Source organism: Lynx canadensis, chromosome A2 (assembly GCF_007474595.2).
Source record: "Lynx canadensis isolate LIC74 chromosome A2, mLynCan4.pri.v2, whole genome shotgun sequence".
Taxonomy (NCBI): domain Eukaryota; kingdom Metazoa; phylum Chordata; class Mammalia; order Carnivora; family Felidae; genus Lynx; species Lynx canadensis.
In genome coordinates, this window is record NC_044304.2 from 2,918,788 (window position 1) to 2,934,838 (window position 16,051).

Here is a 16,051-nt window from a genome sequence, read left to right on the forward strand (position 1 = left end):
AATAAATAAACATTAAAAAAATTTTTTTTAAATAAAAAAATAAAAATGAAAAAAAAATGTCGGTTCGTGCACCGAAGCCGTTCCATAGGTACTAACAGCGGGCCGCGAACGGAACTGAGTATAGGTTTTCACATGTAAATTAATCACGGTGGAATAAAATTTCAACGTCACTTTGTCAGTCACACTGTATACTTCGGGTGCTCCGATGACCGTGTGACGTGATCCCCGCGTGTGGGGCCACGCCGGTCTCGTTCACGAAACCTGTGAATTACAGGGCCACATAGCAAATATTTTCTGCTGCAATGACTCAACTCTGACATTGTAGCATGAAAGCCGCCATAAACAACAAGCAAACCAAAGGGCATGGCTGTGTGCCAATAAAGCTTTATTTACAAAAAAACACACGAGGGCCGGAACGGGCCCACGGGCTCTAGTCTGTCAACTGGGCACTAAGCTCTGTGATTCTGTTTATACATCTTTGGTTGTTTCTTCTACGAGCACCGATCAGGTGGCTCCTGTGTGCCAGGCGCTGGGGACACTGAATGCGGACACAGGTCTCGTCACAGTTTGGCAGACAGTCCTAGCTGGAGACTTTCTAGCTCTCCACTCCTCTTTCTTTAGGACCCGGACCGATGTTGATGCAGAAGAGGATCCAAAGGCATTTTTGTTGGGACGCCTGGGTCGGTTCAGCGTCTGACTCTTGATGTCGGCTCAGGTCATGATCTCACGGTTGTGAGATCGAGCCCCACATCGGGCCCTGCATCGGGGTCCACAGTAATAGCACGGAGCCCGTTTGGGATACTCTGTCGGCCCCTCCCCTGCTCCGACTCTCTCTCTCTCTCTCAAAAATAAATAAACAAAAAAAAAAAAAGGTGTTTTTTGTTACTAAAACAATGAATATATATATTTTAATGTTTTAATGTTTATTTTTGAGAGAGAGAGAGAGAGCACAAGCAGGGGAGGGGCAGAGAGACAAGGAGACACAGAATCCGAAGCAGGCTCCAGGGTCCCAGCTGTCAGCACAGAGCCTGACACGGGGCTCGAACCCACAAGCTGTGAGATCATGACCTGAGCCGAAGTTGGATGCCTAACCGACAGATCCACCCAAGCGCCCCAAACAATGAATATTTGTATCCCCCGGGATGTGTCTCTGTGCCTGGCACAGATACTCAGTAAACGGTTGTTGAATGAATGCGTGCCCTGATAAATAAATAAAATCTGTGGTGTGTCGGATGATCGTAAGTTGCTGCGAAGAAACATAAAGCAGGGTGGGGGATGGAGACTGAGGGGGAGGGGAATTGCAATTTTAAAGAAGGTGGTCAAGGGGGCTTCACGGAGGAGGTGAATTGGAGCGGAAATCCGAAGGTGAAAGGAGCCAGCCACAGGGAGATCTGGGAAAAGGAATTCCAGGAAGCGAGGACAGCAAGTGCAAAGGCCCTGAGGCAGGACGAGGCCGCGTCAGTGTAAGGACTGTCGCGTCATAGGACGAGGACCCAGGAACGTGGCAGGCAAGGAATGAATGTGTTTTGAAGGCAAAGCTGCCAAGGCTCATGGGTGGATTTTAATGAACATGAGCAAAGCCCACAGAGATAAAAATAAGTACGAGCGAGTGGGATGTTAATGGAAGGGGGTAAGGGGCCGACATTCGGGAAATGTCTAAACTTATGTTATGTTTTCTTTTCTTTTCTTTTCTTTTCTTTTCTTTTCTTTTACTTTATTTTATTTTATATGATTTAAGCAATTGCACAGGCTCGGCTACAAACGAACGTTAATCTCATGCCATGAGATTAGACTGGCAGTAATTCAGTTATGGGACCTTGACGGTCAAGAAACAGGGAGGAAAAATAACCCAAAGGGGGTGTGAGTAGGAAAGAACCTTTTCGGTAGGTTCGGAACTTGCCAGAGCTTCTTGGGTGCCCATCACGCCCTGAGTCGTGTCAGGGGAGATGAGAAGACCGCCTTCAGGGGGCTCGGTCTAGCTGTGAAAGGACGAGGCAGACGGGTGAGAGCAGGGAGCAGACACTTAAGGAGAGGGTGCTAACGCGGGTCGCCGTGATCCACACTCCAGCGTGCGGTTCGAGTCGGGGAGAGCTCTGTGGGCAGAATTAAGTAGCGAAAGTGAATAGCGTCCTGTCATACTCCCCTCCCTGCCGTGCAAGGGTCTGAAAGTCAACTCGAAACTTTAAGCCAAAAGAGAATCCACCGGCTCACATGGCTGCCCTGCGTCTGGAGCCAAGGGTGGGACTTCAGGTATGGCTGGATCCAGGACATCGGACCGTGTTGCCGGGGCTCGATTACCCTCTAGCTGCTCTGCTGTGTTCTGGGCGGGCCTCATTCTCCCAGCCTCCCAGCGTGGGGCAACGACGGCCAGCGGCCCCAAACCTACATTCCTTACAGCTTGGCATCCCCGGCGTACCCATTCTACAGATGTGGAAAGGGGAGGTTCGGAGTGAAGTGACTTCCCCCGGGGCTCCCACAACCCTTGTGAGGAGGGAAGGTAGAGTTCACGCACTCGCTGGCCCATCTGATTCCAAACCCTGGGTTCTTCCCCGCTGAATCGTACTTCCTCCTGTGGACCTGTCCTCAGGCTGCAGACGAAATGGGTAACATTTTCTCAACTTCAAGAGTTCCCTGGGGGGGCGCCTGGGTGGCTCGGTCGGTTAAGCATCCGACGTCGGCTCAGGTCACGATCTCGCGGTCCGTGAGTTCGAGCCCCGCGTCGGGCTCTGGGCTGACGGCTCGGAGCCTGGAGCCTGTTTCCGATTCTGTGTCTCCCTCTCTCTGCCCCTCCCCCGTTCATGCTCTGTCTCTCTCTGTCTCAAAAATAAATAAACGTTAAAAAAAAAATTAAAAAAAAAAAAAAAGAGTTCCCTGGGGCGCCTGGGTGGCTCGGTTGGTTGGGTGTCCTGACTCTTGATTTCGGCTCAGGTCATGGTCCCAGGGTCGTGGGTTCGAGCCCCGCAGCCAGCTCTGCACCGAGCATGGAGTTGGCTTGCGATTCTCTCTCTCTCTCTGTCTCCCTCTGCTCCTCTCCCCCACTCACATTCTCTCTAAAAAAAAGAAAAGGAAAAGAAAAAGAAAGAAAGCAACGCACAGAAGGAAGGATTTGCCTTGGACAAAACATTAAGGGCTGATATAGATCTGAGCTGCGATGGAGAATGTAAATGTTCCCAGGAGAAACAATGTACCCACCTAACATCTGTCACCATATTTGAATTGGATCTACTTATACTTAAGTTAACACCTGAGAGGGGTGACTTTTGCCCTGGGAGGAAAGCTAAGAGCTAATCTTGGAGTTACATTGCCTCCAAGTTCCATGAGAAAACGTAAATGCTCCCACGAAAAGGGATATATGAGCTCGAGATCAGTTATTCACCTTTTACTAGAACTATTTATACCTAACAAACACGGGGGTGGGGAGGGGGGGGGGCGGGATGAATTCTGCCCCGGGGCAAGAACCTAAGAGCTAATCCGGACTTGAGCTACAATTCCTCCAAACCCCACGAGAAAACGTATCTGTTCCCAAGAAAAAGGAATGCGCGAACCGGGTGTCAGTCATTCACACTTTAGTTAGAATTCGCACAAAGAGCTTCGTGCGCATGTTCCCTCTGCGCCGTTGGAAACCACCCGAGGAAACCTCGGGGATGGAAAGGCAGAGGGATCCCTGAGAAAGACACGGATCTGGGGGAACTACCTCCTGGCGGGGCTCGGCGGGCAATCATTGACCCTTTAGCGTTCACACCAGGAGAAAGCAATTGTGGCGAAAGACAGGCATTTCCTTCTTTGCAGAACGTTACAGGGGCGTCTGTATTCACGTCTCCTTTTTTCACTCACGCAGGGCGTCCTGTGTCCCGCACCGTCCTTTTTCACTAACCTGGTGCATTTTCGATGGGGAGGGTATTGTCTTCACCGGGGGGGGGGGGGGGGGGCTGAAAACCGGTTGTGTTATCCTGGCTCAGGGGCCATGCTAATCTTCTCTGTATCGTTCTGATTTTAGTACACGAGGCGAGCACGGATTTTTACTTTTATTAAAATAATAATAATAGTAATAATTTTAAAAATTAAAAAAAAATAAAAAATAAAAAGTATTAAAAAATAAAAAATAAATTTTTAACGTTTAACGCTGTTCAACTGCTTTCTGTTCCCGGTGATGCTTTGGCCTCCGTTCTGGATGTCGTATGGGTACAATCGCGCAGCGTGCGTTCTTTGGTGACCGGTGTCTCTCGACTCGACGTCCCCGAGATTCACCCCTGGTGCGCCTACCCGTGCCGCGTCCCCTCCTATGGCTGAGTAGCCCCGCGTCGCTTGGCTCGGCCGGCTTGCTTATTCCCCTACCCCCGGGCATTTGACTTGCCTCCCGCCCAGGGCGACTCCGCGTCAAGTTGCTACGGACATTCACACGTTCACGTTCAAGTCTTGGCGGGAACGTCCCTTTCTTGCCGCGAACACAGGTTCGCGTCGCTCTCAGACAAACCCCCAGGAGCGAAATTGCTGAGTCATCAGGGACAGGCGCGTCCAACCACCCAATTTCCCAAACCGGGTAGACGTGACCCCCATCAGCCATGCGGACTCCACTGTGGGAAGGTCACGTCAGAGTCCGGCCCAGCCTTATCTTACTTGTTCAGATAGCTCTTCATTGGGGCATATAAACGCCTTCTAAAGTCCATAATTATAAAAACAAAAATTTTTTTTAATACAAATATCCTGGGGAGGGGCCCTACAGGGTCTAAATCTACAGGGAGGGCGGAGTGAGTGCTGCCAGACCCCTCCGTCGGGCGGGTTTGGGTACGAGGAGGAGGGAGAGCTCTGTCTCCAGGGCACCGAGGTCCTGAGGGTCGCACCGGAGAGGGAGGCAGAGGCAGGAGAAGCTACAAGTCGAACCTCACCCTCTTCATGCACCTGCTGTGTAGGGAAAGCGCCGGATACAGCAGAGGCCGAATAAATATTATGACTGGGGGTCACTAAAGCCAAGCGAAGCCAAACACGGCCCTTAAAAAAGCCAACACGGTGGTTACAGAGGCAGAGAGCAAGTGAGAAAGATCGGGAGGCTTAGGGAGATAGGGGCACCGGCGACCAGAGGGGACGGTGATTCAGAGACATCCCCCTCCCCCCCAGTGCCACCGGCGTGGGGGCTGGATCCCTGCCTGGGGCCGGGGGAGGGACGGAACAGCTTCCCCGGCCCCACCCCCCCTCCGTGCCGGGAGCTCCCCCTGTCCTTCCAGCCACAGGCATCCCCAGACGTGGTCCCCTGTGCCCTGGGGGAACAGCTGCTGTACCACATCAGGCAGGGCACGTAGTAGGCCCTCATTAAATGTTTGTTCCGTGAATAAATGACGATTGGTCCGTTCAGAGAAAAACACACTGGGAGGGGGATTTCTTGGAAGCAAGGAGGGTGTTTTAGTTACCCCGTGACCCTAGTGCCTAACGTCGCGCCTGGCATACAGAGGCTCACTTTAGTCCTCCATTCACTGAGCTCCCAACACCTTCCTGCTGTATTGAGTATAAACAAAATCCTTCACCGTAGCTACCCCCCAAGGCTCCCTGATCCCCGCATCCCCTCCCTGCCCTCCCCTCCTCCCTCTCTCCCCCTGCTCCAGTCACATGGGCTTCCTCCCTGTTCCCCCCAACAGGCCAGCCCGGGTACTACCCCAGGACCTTTGCATGTGCTGTTTCTTCAGCCGGAAACACCTTTCCCCCACATCTTCCCATGGCTGGCTCTCTCTCGTCCTTCAGGGTTGTACTTAAATGTCACCATCTTAAGGGGTTGCCCGGCTGGCTCCGTCGGTAGAGCACATAGCTCCTGATCTTGGGGTCCTGAGGGCAAAAGCCCCCACACTGGGTTCAGAGCTCACTTTTAAAAGTGGTGGGCACGCAGGAGGCGCTCCGCTCCATGAGCGAGAGCTGATTGAGCACCACTGTGTACCGGGCACTTTCCTAGATGCTGGGGGCCCGGCAGAGAACAAAAGAAACTCCATTCTAGCCCACAAGGCCCTGGGGGGGGGGGAGGGGAGGGAAGAAATGAGGGAAGACAAAAAACCAGGGAAACAGACGAGAAAATTTCGAACGGTGAGGGGGTTCCGTGACAACCGTGATGTCACGAAGAGCCATGGGGCAGGGCTCCTCTGTTGGGGGCAGGGGTCACCCACCGCCTCTCAGCCATCTGGGCTGGTTCACAAAAAATCGAACATTTATGAACCTGTGAAGACAGTCCAGAGTCAGAGGGGGAGGGGAGGGGAGGGGAGTTAGTCCTGGGCGGCGGGAACAGTCAGTGCAAAGGCCCTGGGGTGGGAACCAGTTTGGCTCAATCCACATTCGGCGAGTAAATGACCCATAGAAGATTCTAGAAGGAACGGGGGCGGGGGGGGGGCGCTGCTCAAGTTTGTCTGTGGAGGGCTTGGAGGGTGGGTAGGAGGTTGCCAGCCCCCGAGGGAAGGCAGCTTCTGGCAAAGGCCTGGGCCGTGCCTCTTGGCTTTGTTCTGTCCGGAGGGTGGACAGGACCCAGTCAGGGGCCCTGGGCTCTCCTGGAGCCCAGCGTCCCGGGACTCAGAGGAGAAACAGTCCCTGAAAGTAGGGGAGAGGTCATGGCAAAGCTGAGGCACCCCAGACTTTGGCCTTTGCCCACTGCAGGCCAGGAAAGCACAAAACATCAAGATAACGGTCTTCCCTCCCTTCCCCCAGCCTGCCCTGGTGCCACTGGCCCTGAACCCTGTCCGTCGTGCCTGTCCCCCAATCGGCACCCGGGGACGGGCCGGGACCTCCCCACGCTATTTCAGCATCTTTTGGGGGCGGTTACAGAGCCGCAGAGAGGAGCGCGGGGAGCCTGGGAGCCCGGTTGTGGGGTGAGCTCCGGATCTGGGCAGACTCAGGAGGCGGCTGGGGGCAGAGCTGGCCGGCCTCATGAATGGGGATTTAGCAGCTGGAAAGGTGAGCCGTGCCCGGGGGCCACGGGAGAGGGAGGTCTCAGCCAGGAAACCCTCCCCAGACTCCCAGAGGTGGAAGGAGCCTCACGCCCCCATTGCACGGATGGGAAGACCGGGGCTCGGAGAGAGCGTGTCACAGCGGAAGTCCTGCCTCCATCCAGGGGCTGCCCTCGTCTTTCCTCCGGGAGGGGAGGGTAGGGATGGGCAGTGGGGAGAGGGAACTAGTTTCATCGGCCCCCCAGGGGTCGACCAGGCTGCTCCCCTCCCCCCTGCCCCCGTGCCTGCACCTTCTAGAACTTTTAAAGAAATCAGCTCCCATGCCCTGAGGAAGCCCGTGTCAGCTCCTGGCCCTCCTGGAGAAGGAAACTCCAAGGGCAGCGGTGGGCTGAGCCCGGGGGCTGAGCGGGGGGGGGGGGTGGGGGGCGGGGACTTGAGGCCCACGGACGTCGGGGTGGCGTGCAGATGGGAGGTGGGAGGAGAGGGGGCTGTGTGACCCTCACGCCTGTCCCCTCCTTGCCCCAGATGGCTTCCTCCACCGATCCCATGGGCCCCATTGGCAGCCTGGAGCTCCTGGACCTGCTGTTTGACCATCAGGACGGCATCCTGAGACACGTAGAGCTGGGCGAGGACTGGGGCCACCTCGAGGACCAGGTGAGGGCACGCCGGGCCTCAGACCGGAGCCTCGCTCAGCTTCGTGCGGCGTTTAGGGCTCACGGCGCCCACTCTTAGCAAAGCACATCCTTGTGCTGAACCTCTCAGCCACCCTAAGGCGTGGCTGACATTAGCTTCTAGCAGGTGGAGAAGCCAAGGCCCAGAGAGGGGCAGTAACTCGTCCAGGGTCACACAGCAGTTTGGGGGTGGGTTTGAACTCCAACCCGGGGCTTGTGCCTCGGGTGGTACCCATGCTACGAGATTGTGTTGAGGCTCCAACAACCCCAGAGGAAGGAGCGTTAGCTCGTCTGTCTGGCAGAAAGGGTAAGTGCGGCCCAGAGAGGATCAGTGGCTTGCTCCGTCACACAGCAATCGGGAACAAAGCATAGAGGGCTTAAAAAAAATTTTTTTTAATGTTTATTTTTGAGAGAGAGAGAGAGAGAGAGAGAGAGAGAGAGAGAGAGAGTGCTACGAGGGGAGGAGCAGAGAGAGAGGGAGACACAGAATCTGAGCCATCAGCACAGAGCCCGACGCGGGGCTCCAACTCACAGACCGCGAGATCGTGACCTGAGCCGAAGTCGGACGCTCAACCGACTGGGCCCCCCGGGCGCCCCCAGTATAGAGGTTGTAATGCCCGCCCTTCTCTCTCTGCCCCAGCAGGTCCTGCCAGGCCCAGACTCGGATGATTTCCTCAACTCCATCCTGGCTTCTGGAGACTCGGTGCCCAGCTCCCCGATCTGGTCTCCTGCAGCCAGTGACAGTGGCATCTCTGAAGACCTGCCCTCCGACTCCCAGGACACCCCTCCACGCAGTGGGGCAGCCACCACCCCCGCGGGCTGCCCCTCCTACCACCCGGGAGCCCCCTGCCTCGCCGGGCCCCCCGGACCCGTGGCCCAAGTGCTGGACGCGTCTGTGGCCATAGACTTGGGTGGGTCCTCCTTCTCTGTTCACTGCCCTTGCCCGTGCCAGGCGCTGGGCGCCCACACTCGCCCTCCGAAATAGACGCCGTCATGGGCCCATTTCCCGGACGGTGAAATGGAGTCCCCGTGAGGTGAGGCCGTGAGTCACAGCTACTGACTCCGCTCCAGGCGCCACGCTTCCAACCTCATCTCTGTACGTCGATGCCAGGACCGTAGTAGACGTTCAGTGACAGGGCGTGAGGTCCGGGGACCCCAGGCCTCAGACGCTCCCCCCCTGGATCTGGGGAAACCTGGCCTGATGCGGAAGACACGCCTCCCCGCTGGAGGACCGTCCTCTGTCCCTTTAGCTCTTATTAGACTCGCTGGAGAGTTAACAAAACGGAAGCTCAGAGAGGTTTGGTCACTTCACCAAGGCCACACAGCTCTGCACAGTCGGGATAAGAACCGAGAGCTGAGCCCCCCCCCCCCGAAGTCTGTGCTCTGGGGAGCACCTTGCCTCCAGCGTGCCGGGTGCCAGGGGGAGGGAGCCGCAGGTGAATCAGACCTGGGCAAGGACCAGGGGGAGATAAGGCCAAGCCGGCTGCAGACCTAGCCTGTAACCCTGGCCAATAACAGCCGGTCCCTCCTGGCTTGGCAACGGGTCCCTCAACAACGTCCTGATGAGTCGGCTTCCCGTTTTCCATCGGCGGGAAGACCGAGGCACCGGTCGGGGATGCTCCCCTCAACCCGGGGCCTTGGGGCCCTAGCGCGCTGCGGTCAATCCTGGCGGCCTTGCTGGAGGAGGCGGGTAGAAGCGGGGAGCTCAGGGGCCCGCGCGTGACCCCTCCGCGTCTTTGTCTCCATCTGCCCTGCTCAGAAATGTGGAGCCAGGGCCTCCGTCGTGAGGAGCGGGCTGAGTTGGCCGACCTGCCTTCGAGCTGCAGCCTCACGGTGAAAGACCTCCTCCTCTCGGGCGGCGGCGGCGACCTGGTGAGCAGCCCGGACCCCACGCCCCGGAACTTGAGCCCTTGCGGGGCTGCCGGGGGTTCGTAGGGCCCCGATGCCTCCCATTTCGGAGACGGGAAGACTGAGTCACACACGGGGTGGGGCGCTTGCCGCCACGGTCGTCGTCATAACGTTTTTTGAAACAGCTGAAACTTACCACCAAGTACCTACCACGGGCCAGACACTCTTTTAAATGCCTTAAATGCGTCATCTTTTCCCGTTATTATTATTATCGGAGAGAGAGAGAGAGGGCAGGGGAGAGGGGTGGAGGGAGAGAGAGAATCGCAAGCGGGCTCTGGGCTGCCAGCCTGGAAACCGGACGCGGGGCTCGAACCCGCGAACCGCGAGATCGTGACCCGCGCCGCAGCCGGATGCTGTTTCGCCCACTGGGTTCCCGGATGCGGAAGTGCCGGCTCTGGGGGCTGGTGCTCGCTCTCTGCGGCCCCGGGGCCAGCGGGGGCCCCACGGCAGACGCGCCCGTAGGGTCCCAGGTCCGGTGTCTCGTTCGCTTCCGGGAGGCGGTTTCCCTGCCCCCACAGCCGTGTCCCCCTCCCCCCCTCCCCCACAGCAGCAGCATCACCCGGGGGCCCCTCACCTGTCCCGGCCTGCGACCCAGCACTGCCAGGAGCTGGTGCTGACGGAGGACGAGAAGAAGCTTCTGGCCAAAGAAGGCCTCACCCTGCCCACCCAGCTGCCCCTCACCAAGGTGAGCCCTGGCCCCGGGCCTCGCCCCCTTTTCTGCGGCCACCCGCCCTCGAGTGTTAGGACGCGTCCGTCCCTGGAGCCCGGAAGTTCGCCCTTGAGCCCAGCTCAGCAGGCAGAGCCCCACACCCGGGGGGCCAAGGGTGGCCTTTCGGGCGGCAGCGGTTGGGGCCCCGGGGGGCCTCCTTGTGCCTTTCGCGCTGCCTCGTAGCCCCTTGCAGGCCGGAGCTCCCCAAAGGGGTGACCTGTGCCCCCTCCCCCAACCCACGACTTGCACGCGGACTTCGACTGGGCCGCGCTGCATTTTTGTGAAGGCTTGAACCGGTCGCTAAAATGTCTCTGGCCAGCAGTGTTCACACACGGTTTCCATGGCCGTGCCCCCCCCCCCACGCCCACCCTTCCGCCCGCAGCCCCCGCCCAGCCCGTTTCGCTCAATGTCAAGACCTGGGTTCGCCATCGCCACCGGAACATCCGCGGGTCCCCAGAAAGGCGCCGTGCCCAGGCATGGCCAGAAGGTGGCACACTCGCACCAGCGCTCAGAGTGTGGCCGCCGGTTCCTACCTGGGACTGGGATCTGGGAAAATTCTCAGGACCCGGGACCCCCCCCCCCACCCCCGCCCACCCCGGAGACTTTGCACGAGTTCAGGGGGACGAAAGCGGTCTTCGAGTCATGGGGAGTCTGCCCCCAGCCCCCTGGGTCTGGGAGGGCTCCCCCCGGAGGAGCAGGGGTGAGGTCATGGGGGCCAGACAACAGGGTGGACCCTCCCCCCACCCCACCATGTCACTGTGCAGTATGAAGAGCGAGCGCTGAAAAAAGTCCGCCGGAAAATCCGGAACAAGCAGTCGGCCCAAGAGAGCCGGAAGAAGAAGAAGGAATATATTGATGGCCTGGAAACTCGGTAAGGCTGGGGCCCCCGGGGTGCCCTTCTGGGGTGCGGGAAGGGGACCAAGACCCAGGGAGAGCCGTGCAATGGGGCTAAGGTCACAGTGTGGGGGGGGGGGCTGACAAAATGAGAGGTTTCCTTTCTGTCTCCGGGAGAGGTCATTTGTCATGTGAATTACCAGCGTGGGAAGATGCCCGGAGATGGCAGAGGTCAGGCTCGGGGTCCCTTTATCCCCTGGAACGTGAGGCACCAAGAAAAGAGGATGTATTACCCATCTTGCCCTGGGGCTCTGCCTGGAGCTGGGGTGCTTACCCCGCCTGCGTGAGCCCCACGGGTCCTCAGAGCTGCCGTCGTTTCCTTGATGGTGCGTGTTGTGTGTGGCAAGGACAGAGGACAGATCGTTCTCGGCAGAACATCCGCCTCCGAAAAACCGCGCACCCCGCGTTCACCAACTGCCGCTCTCTTAACTCTTTTAAGGGGACGGGCTCCTTTGTCTTCTTTAACAGAAGCGCAACGCGCGAGCAGACCCACTCTCTAAGCCGGGAGTGGCCTGACGGAAGGTTACGGGTCTACCTGGGTCTTCTCTTTCTTCCCAAGTCAGTTTTGGGATGCCGTACTTGTCCGGGAAGCTGCTCACTGCAAATGTGTCGACATCCAATGGTTCCCAGTTCTCTCGTTTTAGTTTGCTAGGCTCTGTGCTGTCGGCAGGGGAGGGACAGGGGGACACAGGGAGACCCAGAATCCGAAGCAGGCTCCAGGCTCCGAGCTGTCCGCACAGAGCCCGCCGCCCCGGGTCTCGAACCCACAAACCGTGAGATCTTGACCTGAGCCGAAGGGGGACGCTCAACCGACGGAGCCACCCAGGCGCCCCTGCCTTCTTGATTAATCTTGCCAGAGACTTATTTATTGAATTATTCTTTTCAAAGCGTGGCTTTCTGGCTTTTACCTCCTACCCACCTGTACTTTTGTATTCTTCCACTTCTGCTCTTAGATTTGGTATGCCCCCCCCCACCTTGATGTTTGATTTTGGAGGGGGGGTTGCTATGTTGCTCTCTTGCGAACTTTCAACACGTGTGCGTCCAGCTTGTTGAGCTGCGTAAAGGTTGGTGAAGGTCTGTCCCTCTCCGCACTGTGTTAGCCGCACCTCTCGAATCGTGATTTACACAATTGGCATTACCATCTGGCCCTTGAATCTTCTCTAATTTATGTCCTGGATTCTTATTTTTATCCCATGAGTCATCCAGAAGGAGGGCCTTTCTGTGGGGGGGGGGGTGTACTCTCTTGGCTGGGACATATCGTCATATGGGGATTTGAGTATTTCAATCCCACATCTGGGTGGTCTGGGGCCAGGCCGCGCCCACATATGGATACAGGTGGGAAACATGGGTCCCCCAGCCTGGATCCGGGAGCCCCCGGATGGACTCGTCACCATTGTCTTAGTCCTCAGATGCAATCTGCGAAGCCCCCGATCAGCTTTATGTCGTGTTGTTCTCCCAAATGCTCTGTGAACTAGGTAATCGTAGCCCCTTTTTACAGGTGAGGGGACTGAGGTCAGAGAGCAGGGTGGCTTGAGGTCACAAGGGAGGGTGAGGACTGTAACCTGGTTCCCCGTGGACTCCCCATCACCCTCCCACTCAGTCTTCTGGAAGCATCGCTGCCTGAGTTTGGCATTCCACGGCCCGTCCTCGGGGCACAGACCGGAGCGATGCCCCCACATCAGTGCAGACGTGGGGCCTGGGAGCCAGGCAGACATGGGTTCAAATCTGGGCCCTGTCCACAGACTTGCTGGGTGGCTTTGGATGAGTGACTTCCCCTCTCTGGCCTTGGGTCCCCTGCCTGTAAAATGGGGCCCCCCAGGGAGATGTCAGCCGAGCTAGTTGGTGACGCACGGGTTCTGGAGGTCACTGTGGCATTGTCCCTGCAGGATGTCAGCCTGCACTGCCCAGAACCAGGAGCTTCAGAGGAAGGTCTTGCATCTGGAGAAGCAGAACCTGTGAGTCTCGGTCCAGCTATGGGAGAGGACAGGGGAGCCGGCCCCCAGAGTCCCTTGCAGGAGGGGTGGACAACGTGGGGGACAGCCTCTGTGATGGCAAAGCAGAGCAGGGGGTAGGGGCCCCACCTAGCAAGGGTGCGGGCTGCATGGAGGAGGGCACTTGGAGTCGGGGAAAGGCGTTTGCGGTGGAGGAAACGGCAGACGAATGGCCAGAGGCCGGAAGCACGCTGTGCTGGAGAACCGAGTGCGGCTCTAAGAGGCGCGGCCGTCTATTCAATATTTGTTTAGCATCTCGTCTCTGCCAGGCGTAGTTCTGGGCCCTGGAACCACAGCACTGCACGGACAGGCTAGGCTCCCTACTTAAAGAACTCATGGTCTGGTGGGAGACAGACTCAAGACAAAGGGAAATACGTAAAAGCTAATTCACATAGCGATAGCCACTGAGGAGAAGAGTGAAGCAAGGTTAAGTCCCCGGAGAGCGAGTGGGGGTGGGGGGGTGGCGCTACTCTGGGCAGGGAGGTCAGATGTGATGGCTTTTGAGATGAGACCTGATGGATGAGAAAGAACCAGCTACAAAAAGATCTGGGGGACTAATGTCCTTGGTGCAGAGGGAACCAGCCTGTGCAAAGGTCCTGGGGCAGAATTGGGTCTGACGTGTTGGAGGAACAGCCAGGAGGCCCGAGTGGCTGCAGCAGAGTAAGCGAGGGGGAGAGAGAAGGAGGAGGAGGAGAGGGCAGGTAGGGAGTGGGGCAGGTCATGCGGGGGGCTTTGGGGGCCACGAGGAGGACTTGGGCTTTGACCCCAGGGGCGTGGGAGCCCTGGCAGGGTCGAGAGAAGTCTGCTCACGTCTGAAAAGTGCCGTCTGGCTGCTGCTTGGAGCGTGAACCCTAGGGGAGCAAGAGAGGCCTTGGGGGTCCAGAGTAGAGGCTGGGGTTGGCATTTTGGTGAGAGATAATGGCAGCCCGGGTCACGGGGGTGGGGTGGCAGAGAAGTGGGTGGGTTCAAGTGGGTGGGATGTTCAGGGAGATTTGTTGAAGCGACGAGGGAGAGTCTGGGACTTTAAAGACCAGCGGGGCCACGAGGGATGGATGGGACTCAGACGTCAGCCGGGCTGGGGGGACCCCAGAAACGGGTGGGGACCAGATCACGGCCCCGGGGGGCTCAGCCAAGGCCTGCCCATTCCTGCCAAGGTCCCTCTTGGAGCAGCTGAAGAAGCTCCAGGCCATTGTGGTCCAGTCCACCAGCAAGTCGGCCCAGACGGGCACCTGCATAGCGGTAAGTCCTGGTCCCCAGGATGACGGGCGTCCTCGGCCTTGGCAAAGCGGTCTGGGTGGCGAGATGAGCGCAGCGTGAGCCCCCGGTGTCTTCTGGGCCTCGGCGTCTCTGCTCACAGGGTGGGGGAGGGGTGGGGTGACCTCCCCCATCTCCGCCAGGTCCTGCTGCTCTCCTTTGCCCTCATCGTCCTGCCCTCCATTAGCCCTTTCGTCGCCAACAAAGCCGAGAGCGCCGGAGACTACGCGCCCGTTCGAGGTAGGTGGGCCGGGGATGCTGTGCCCTCAGAACCCCTCTGGGCTGCACCATGGACACAGTCCCCTTGGCTCCCTAAGCCCCTGTACTGGGCCTCTGGGGCTTGGCAGGGGGAGGGGGGCTCCTTGCTGCTACTCCCTGAGACTGGGGTCAGAGAACGGAGGGACTCCAGTCCCCAAGCCCGTCCCTCGTGACCCTCCCAACCCTTGCTCAGTTTTCTCCAGAACTTTGCACAACGACGCTGCGTCCCGTGTGGCCCCCGACGCCACACCAGGCTCCGAGGTCCCAGGACCACGGCCCAAAGCAGGCGCGTCCCAGGAAGGGTCTCCAGGCAGCCCCAGGGCAGACTGGGAATCTCAGGGCAAGTCGGCTCTGGACAACTTGACGGAGGAGTTGGACAACTCGACCCTGATCGCAGACAACTCGACGGAGAAGCTGAACCGGGCCACCCTGCTGGACTGGACTGCCCCTGAGCCAGCGCTCAGCCCTGGGCGCGGGGGATTGGAGGCAGCAGGGGAGGAGCTGTGAGCACCCTCCGGACGTGCCCCCGGGCCTCTCTGCTTAGGGGCCCTTCTGTGGACAGCAACGGGCATGGGGGTGAGAGGTGAGACCCTGGCGGAAGTGCCAGGATGGAGATGTCACAAAGTCACAGCCACACACCCGCGGACCCAGGCACACACAGGACACGCTCAGACACAGGACAAGCGCGGGGCCACGGAGCCCGAGAAATACACATCCAGGCAAAGAAAGGAACGGGCACATACAGAGTGATCCACAGACTCAGACAGACACACGCACACACCACGCCTCGACAGCTCCCCTGCCCCGGGACTCCTTCCTGTCCCCTGCACACTTGGCTGAGTCTGCGGGGACCCTGGCCCCAGAACCGCAGCCCACAGCCGCGCCTCTTTTCTAAGATTGCAGTGATCCTTAATAAAGTATTTTGACAGAACACGTTGGCACAAAGCGTTGTCTAGGGCTCCTCGGCTCTTGGAAGGAGCGTCTGGGCCAGCCTCGGAAGGGGGAGTGGGGTGCGGCCCCCTACCCCCCACGCCCCCCCCCACCCCCGCGATCCCCAGGGTGGAAAGGCTGCCGGCCAGGCGCCGGGAGTGTCTTCAGCACCTTGGAGAGCGGCCTCGAGCGGTGAGCGCGGCGCGCCTGGAACCCGAGGTCTCTGGGGGCCTCAGGAGGCCCTTCATCGCGTCCTCGGACGATCTAGGGCAGCTGCCTTCCTGGGAGGAGGGCCGCGCTGCCCACCTCGCTCGATCTACGGATGAGGAGACCGAGGCATCGGAAGTGAAGGGATCTCACCGGAACCCGGCTGTGCCCGCGCTCTCCTAATGCGCCCCGCCCCACCCGCTTTGCGCAGGTGCGGGGCGGTGGGGGGCGGGCTGCGAACGAGGCCCAAGGCCACTGGCAGCTCTCATCAAGGGGCTCACAGCCTAGCAGTGGGGGGAAAATATCTAGAAA

The 16,051-nt window shown here is 58.7% G+C and overlaps 1 protein-coding gene and 1 pseudogene across 3 annotated transcripts; one reads left to right on the forward strand and one right to left on the reverse strand.

The window, feature by feature from the left end:
• Positions 1-3,941: 3,941 nt before the first annotated feature.
• On the reverse strand, positions 3,942-4,013 carry LOC115509501 (annotated as a pseudogene).
• A 2,791-nt stretch (positions 4,014-6,804) lies between these two features.
• Positions 6,805-15,533, forward strand: CREB3L3 (cAMP responsive element binding protein 3 like 3). Of its 3 annotated transcripts, none has more exons than XM_030292363.1 (10): positions 6,805-6,924; positions 7,443-7,571; positions 8,229-8,499; positions 9,348-9,460; positions 10,044-10,181; positions 10,970-11,076; positions 12,986-13,054; positions 14,245-14,329; positions 14,488-14,584; positions 14,796-15,533. In XM_030292363.1, the coding sequence occupies exons 1-10, from the start codon at positions 6,898-6,900 to the stop codon at positions 15,107-15,109; spliced, it is 1,350 nt and encodes a 449-aa protein (XP_030148223.1). In that variant the 5' UTR covers positions 6,805-6,897; the 3' UTR covers positions 15,110-15,533. The 3 variants fall into 3 exon arrangements, with proteins under 3 accessions (XP_030148223.1, XP_030148241.1, XP_030148230.1); XM_030292381.1 differs by having other exon boundaries at positions 14,532-14,584; XM_030292370.1 differs by having other exon boundaries at positions 8,232-8,499.
• The last annotated feature ends 518 nt before the right edge of the window (positions 15,534-16,051 follow it).

Excerpts from the sequence above, each read along its gene's own strand:
- CREB3L3 (XM_030292363.1), top strand. The coding sequence starts at position 6,898 with ATGAATGGGGATTTAGCAGCTGGAAAG. Across the intron at positions 9,461-10,043 it reads CGGGCGGCGGCGGCGACCTG|CAGCAGCATCACCCGGGGGC; the intron begins GTGAGCAGCCCG and ends CCTCCCCCACAG. Across the intron at positions 10,182-10,969 it reads CCCAGCTGCCCCTCACCAAG|TATGAAGAGCGAGCGCTGAA; the intron begins GTGAGCCCTGGC and ends GTCACTGTGCAG.